At 60.6% G+C, this 6,533-nt stretch overlaps 1 protein-coding gene across 1 annotated transcript; it reads left to right on the top strand.

Annotated features, from left to right (window-relative positions):
* The first annotated feature begins 717 nt into the window (after positions 1–717).
* On the top strand, positions 718–6,333 carry ISL2 (ISL LIM homeobox 2). Its single transcript, XM_056128821.1, has 6 exons — positions 718–775; positions 1,590–1,779; positions 2,104–2,366; positions 4,161–4,444; positions 5,233–5,400; positions 5,814–6,333. The coding sequence occupies exons 1-6, from the start codon at positions 718–720 to the stop codon at positions 5,928–5,930; spliced, it is 1,080 nt and encodes a 359-aa protein (XP_055984796.1). The 3' UTR covers positions 5,931–6,333.
* The last annotated feature ends 200 nt before the right edge of the window (positions 6,334–6,533 follow it).

The raw sequence follows: 6,533 nt of genomic DNA on the forward strand, positions 1-6,533 counted from the left end.
CGGAGAGTTTGTCCCAACCTCCGGGGTCCTTCTCTAACGTCTTCCCTCTAGCTGGGACCCTGACAACAAAGGCTCGTGGTGGTGGGCGCGCCAGCGACAGCAGTGCTCCAATGGACCCCTCACCCAAGAGAGTGGATTGATCAGTAGCAGTTTTGCTCGGAAGGAATTTGCACTCCCGGGCTACCCACGTATCTGTCCGTCGCCCTGCGCGGGAGCGCCTGGGGGGACCGTCCCGAAATCTTAAGAGAAGTTCAGAGCCTGCAGCAGCCGCGGAGCCAGCCAGGCGTGACGCAAAGTCCAGCTGGGATTGCCCGGTCCCGGGCTGGGAGAGGATCCCGGTGGATTTGGGGGAGGGGGCTGCTCTCCATTGTTCGCCCAGGGCCAATCAGAGTCTGCCCATTCCCCTTCACCCAATCCCCGGTTCCCACCCCCGCCCCCCGCCTCCCCGGCCGCCCTCCTTACGCCCGTCCAGCCCCGGGTCCCCGTCGTCTCCCTCTCCTCCTCGGGAGTTCTGGGGAGGCTCCGTGACGCCACAGGTCCCGCCCCCAGTTTCGGCCCCGGGCGAGTGCGTGCTGACGTCATGCTGCGTGCGGACCGGTGCGGAATCGCCCCTCGGACTCCGCGGGGCAGGAGTTAGTTAGCCAAGAGCCGGGGCTGGGCGCGCGACCCTCTTCCTTCTGCCTCTGGCCACGCACTGTGCGCACCTCTCTTTCCTGCATGGTGGACATTATTTTTCATTATCCTTTTCTGGGTGCTATGGGGGATCACTCCAAGAGTAAGTCTTTCTCGGTGTGGGCGTGGGTGTGTTTGCTTCATATGCGAAATTTCTGATGCAGAAGGATGTTTGGCGGATGCTACAAGTGGCTTGTGTTTGACAGGACACCAGGAGGGGACGAAGAGAACGAGCGCTTTTCTTTCTCCTGCAGGACCGCTTGTCCGCGGACATCCTGTTGTGTTCGTTTCTAGCTAAACCCGATTTCTAAGCCCGCTAGGCTGACCTCGGGCTGTGAAATCTGCTTCTGTTCTGCGCTTCAGGCGGTGAGGTTTGATTGAGAGATGTGAGCTTTTTTGTCTGTTTGCTGGTCTTTGCAACACGGCAGGCTTCTCCAGGGCGATCCGGACACTTTAGCTAAGAAAGGGCAGAGAGGGGGAGTGATGAAAGCCGCTGTGGTGTCTGTGTTGGAAGAGGAGGGAGTCGCTGTGCGGAGTGTGTGAGCGGAAATGCCAGAACATCCCCGTTCGGTAGCGATGCGGCGGCGCCCGCAGTGCTTAATTGTCTGTTCTTCTCCCCAAGATGTTGGCTTTAAGGGTACCGGTTTTCCCGACGAAATAGCTATGCCCGAGAGGATATAATAGGAAAAAAAAATCGGTGGCGGTGGAGACAAAATACCTTAGCAAAATTCTAAGATTGGGGGTGGGGGATTGTTTTCCATTTCCTGCACCTTGAAAAAGCCCAGCTGCCTCTTCCTTGCTGTCGCAGTTCTTGAAGGAGAGCGCGAGCGGGCTTGGGTCGGGGCTGCAGTGGCTGCGGCCCTCTGGGGCGCTCCGCGCAGCCAGGCCTGACCGGGCCCCGCGTCCTTCTCCGGCAGAGAAGCCCGGGACGGCGATGTGCGTGGGCTGCGGGAGTCAGATCCACGACCAGTTCATTCTGCGGGTGTCGCCCGACCTCGAGTGGCATGCGGCCTGCCTCAAATGCGCCGAGTGCAGCCAGTACCTGGACGAGACGTGCACGTGCTTCGTGAGAGACGGGAAGACCTACTGCAAGCGGGACTATGTCAGGTGAGGCCCGCGGGAGCCCGAGGGGCCCGGGGCTTGCGGAGGGAAGGCGCGTCCACTCGGGGCCAGGCGGGGAAGAAGGGCCTGCGGAGCGAAGGCGCGTCCACTCGGGGGCCTGCGGAGGGAAGGCGCGTCCACTCGGGGCGCCGAGGCGTCCGGTCCCCACGCTGCCCCGGGAATCCCGCGGAGGAGAGCCGCTCCGCAGACCCCCCTCCGGCCCCCAAGGGCCCTCCGGCTTCCCGGGCGCGCGTCCTGGCCGGGAGCGGGGAGCCGCCGGGCAAGCCAGGCCGGCCGCCGCCCGTGCTGATGCGCCTCGGGTCCCCGCAGGCTGTTCGGCATCAAGTGCGCCAAGTGCCAGGTGGGCTTCAGCAGCAGCGACCTGGTGATGCGGGCGCGGGACAGCGTGTACCACATCGAGTGTTTTCGCTGCTCCGTGTGCAGCCGCCAGCTGCTCCCGGGCGACGAGTTCTCGCTGCGGGAGCACGAGCTGCTGTGCCGCGCCGACCACGGCCTTCTGCTGGAGCGCGCTGCGGCCGGCAGTCCGCGCAGCCCCGGACCGCTCCCCGGCGCCCGAGGCCTGCATTTGCCAGGTAAGCCCGTGCCGGACCCCGCGCCGCTCTCGCGTGGCGATGCGCGTGCTCCCGAGGTGCTGGGGGTGCTGGGGGGAGATGCTCGCGTTCCGGCGAAAAGTTGTCACTGGCGCGGGATGGCGCATCTTACCCAGGACGGTGTTCTGCGGTGCGAGTTATTCAACGGGGCGTGCTGGGAACAAGGCTGTAGTCCCTCCCGTGTGCAGGGAGAAAACTGTGCGCGCGCGTGTGTGTGTGTGTGTGTGCGTGGTGGGGGGACCCAATACGAGGAGTGCGGTTCTACGAGGTGATCCGGGATGTGCGGGTCTGGGAGCTGGAGGGCGAGTGATAAGACGAATTCTGAAGTGGTTTCTATCTGGGGACTTGTACTGGGAGATTCCAGCCAGATGCGTAATTGCCGGAGAGGAAGGAGCCTTTAGCCTGCGGGTTTGTGTAAGAATGACAGCGCGCATCCTCGGAATTGTTTGGCCTGCCCGGAGCCCACCGGTAAAGACAGCCTCGTTGACCTGTCCCCCGACAAAGAACCAGTGTCTGTGTGTTTGGAAGGCTCTTGGAGGAACAGCTGAACCCATTGCCTCTCTGGGGGGGAAGCACCAGGGTATTGGGAGACACAGGGGACCTCTGCACCCTGATCGGGAGAGCCCAGATCAGGGCCTGTGAGTTGGAGAGAGGGCTGACTGTGGGGAGGGTGCAGGGAGGGCGCCTGGAGAGTTAGCTCCATGCACATAACCACCGACCTGGAGCATCATCCCCCCCCCCCCCCCCACCACCAGATGAGCCCCAGGTGCCTTCCCAGTGTCCTTGTAGGGCTCCCGGGCTCTTACTCCTCCGGGTGTTTCCTCCTCTATAGGGAGAGGAAACTGGGCTGGATGTGGACGATAGAACAAATTCAGAGAACAGATGGGCTATTTGTAAATATTTATCCAGGCTGAGAATGGCCTGGAAGGGGACTCAAATGGAAACTGTACAGCTTCTATCGGAGGGGTGAAACCTAGTTCCGCGGAGTGTGACACAGAGAGGAGGGAAACTGGCGTTGTTTGCACTCAGCTCTGGCAGAATGAAGGGGTTCCATTTTGTTTGTTGTCGTTGGAGAGTTCTGGGGCTGCCAGAATCAGACCCGTTTCTCCTCTGGGGTGGAAAGAAACGGAGGCTAATAGAGGAGAATGCCAGCGGTTGCATGGGGACCCTGAGGGTGCGTGGCCCCTTTCCTGAAGGCTGTTGGGGGCATCCAGGTTGTGGGTCCCCAGGACTAAAAGGAAAGAATTGTTTCAGATTTGGAGGCCATTTGCATCTAGGGCCTAGAACACAAGGGGGAGGGGTGGCTTGCAAAGAGGGATAAGGGCCCTCAAGACTGGGGTAGTGGGAGACCAGCGCCCCCCCATCCCCAAAGAGTGTGAAGCCCCAAGTCCCAGTCAGTGGCATTTTTTCCCTGCAGAGACGCCTTTATTTTTCTCTGTAACTCTGAATACTCCGGGAATATTGGCCTGGCCCGGCAGGACTGGAGGGTCGAGATGGCGCTCTCGGGAGCCAGGCGGCTCCACAGCGCCTAACACAGAACCCCCACGTCCCTCTGGCGCACCCCTGTTGGGGACTTCTGTAGGGAAGGAGGGGACCCCGTGAGGAAGGGCTGAACAGGCACATCTCAGTCCGGGTAGAGCGAACTGAAGGGTAGAGAGACTAGAAATGAGGCGAAATCAAGGGAATAAGGAAAGAAACGAAATCGGGGCCCTTGGAAGGACTCGGCCTCCCCGAAGCCCCAGTCCCTCCCTTTCCACTCCGCTCCTGTCCTCGCAGACCCGGGGTCCGGCCGGCAGCCCTCACTACGTCCGCACGTGCACAAACAGACGGAGAAGACGACCCGCGTCCGGACCGTGCTGAACGAGAAGCAGCTGCACACTCTGCGGACTTGCTACGCGGCCAACCCGCGGCCCGACGCGCTCATGAAGGAGCAGTTGGTGGAGATGACCGGCCTGAGCCCGCGGGTCATCCGCGTCTGGTTCCAGAACAAGCGCTGCAAGGACAAGAAGAAATCCATCCTCATGAAACAGCTGCAGCAGCAGCAACACAATGACAAGACGGTGAGGGAGCTGGCGCCGGCAGAGCCGCTGGCTCGGCTGGGGTTTGGAATTCGTGTTGCAGAAATCAGCCTGCGCTTTGCCGGGTGGAAACCAGAGAGAGCTGGGGCCACTGGGGACGGGGCTTGGAAAAAGGGATTCTGCAAAAAGAGCATGCCTCTGAGCTAGGGTTGGCTGGGGTTTTAGGCTCACTAAAATTCTTCTGAGATCAGGGCGCCCTGTCCTAGTAGCACCCTTGAGATGGGAATCCAGGGTGCAGCGCAGAGCCTGTGGTGGCAAGCTTGTGGAGCTCCTCAAGTTTGGGTGGGCTGCATTTTTCTTTCTTTGTGATTCGTTTTTATTTTGGGGGGCAGTGGAGGGGGCACACCCAGAGCAGTGCTCAGAGTTTATTCGTGGTTCTGCGTATTGGAATTATTCCTGGAGGGCTCAGTGACCATATGGAATCCTGGAGATTCAGCTCGCTTGGTGAACAAGGCCAGGGACCTACCCGCTGTACAATCTTTCAAACACTCTGCGTGGTTCGTTTTCAATGCTTTGCCTCTGCATACCTGGCAGGGATGTGCACGCAGGCCCTCAGAGCTCCCTTACCTGTTGGCTCCCAGCAATGAGGCCCAAATTTGGAGCCCAGTAGGGGTATCCTCACATAAGTGTGTGGGGAGAGGAAGGGGAGGTGGCAAGGAGAAGGGTAGCTCAGCCCTGCCCGCTCCTCTCTGGCCCCAAATCTCACTGTGAAGGCAGGAAATGCAAAACCAGCCTTGAGCATCCCGGACCAACCTGTGTTTGTCCCGCAGAGCCTCCAAGGACTGACCGGCACGCCCCTGGTGGCCGGCAGCCCCATTCGCCACGAGAGCGCAGTGCAGGGCAGCGCGGTGGAGGTGCAGACTTACCAGCCACCTTGGAAAGCGCTCAGCGAGTTCGCACTCCAGAGCGACCTGGACCAACCCGCCTTCCAACAGCTGGTGAGCCCTGTGCTTCCTATGCATCCTCAGGAAGGGCGTGGGAGTGGGGAATCAGCCAGGTACCCGAGGTAGAAGTTTGGGGGTGGGGGACAGGAAAGGGGGTCTCCTGTGATGAAGACAGGACAGTTTCTGGCAATGGTGGCAGTGGCTGCAACCAAACCCCTGATCATACTTCCCTCTAAGTGCTTGCAGGGGAGATGTGGGGGATTAAAGGATCCCGCCCCAACCCGAATAGCCGTGGCACAAGGACGCCCGGCTCATTTCTCTGCAGGCCTTGCTCCAAAGCGGGCGGCCTGTCCCCAAGGGTCCTGGTCCTTGGTCCGAGAGCGCGTCCGAGAGCGGGTCGCCAGCGATCGCTCCTTCCAGAGTACCTCTAGCGCTCCATCTCCCATCCCCGTAACTCTGCGCCCTAGGTCTCCTTCTCCGAGTCTGGCTCTCTGGGCAACTCCTCTGGCAGCGACGTGACCTCCCTGTCCTCGCAGCTCCCGGACACTCCCAACAGCATGGTGCCGAGCCCCGTGGAGACGTGAGGGGAACCCTGCCCCTCCCCGCCGGCCCGCGGACCTCGCATGCTCCCTGCATGAGACGCACCCAAGCTCAGGCCATTCCGGCTCGAAAGCTCTCTCGCCTTTGTCATTATAATAATTATTGTTATTTAAAGAGAGGAAGAGAGGACTGAGAGAAGCGGCCAGGACCGCCCAAAGCAACCGGGACACAACCTGCGTTCACCAGACTGGAGAGGCGGCCCCGAGGACCTTTATTTTTCCAGAACCAGAACTTGGGATTTCCTAGCGTTAGCTCTGCCCCTTCCTCTCCCTGGCTCTCCCGCCCCGCGTTCCCAAGTCGACGTGGGAAACCACGCGGGGTCTGCCGGGCGCCCTGCTCCCTCTCCGCGCTGCCAGCGGGGCGGCTCCGCCCGGGCTCTAGCCGGGAAGAGGATCGGGACCACCCGAAAGGAATAGACGCTCGCTTCCCCCAAAGCGCATGATTGCCGGGAAAATAAGTAAGACGAGACTTTCCTTGAACATGTTTTAAATTATCGGTCGACGGAGGACAAGAGGGTGTGAGCCTTTGCCGAACAAACAAACGTAAGTTATTGTTATTTATTGCGAACGGCCAGGTCATAGTGGGAC

The sequence above is a fragment of the Sorex fumeus genome, unplaced genomic scaffold (genome assembly GCF_029834395.1).
Source record: "Sorex fumeus unplaced genomic scaffold, SorFum_2.1 ptg000067l, whole genome shotgun sequence".
In the NCBI taxonomy this organism is placed as follows: Eukaryota; Metazoa; Chordata; class Mammalia; order Eulipotyphla; family Soricidae; genus Sorex; species Sorex fumeus.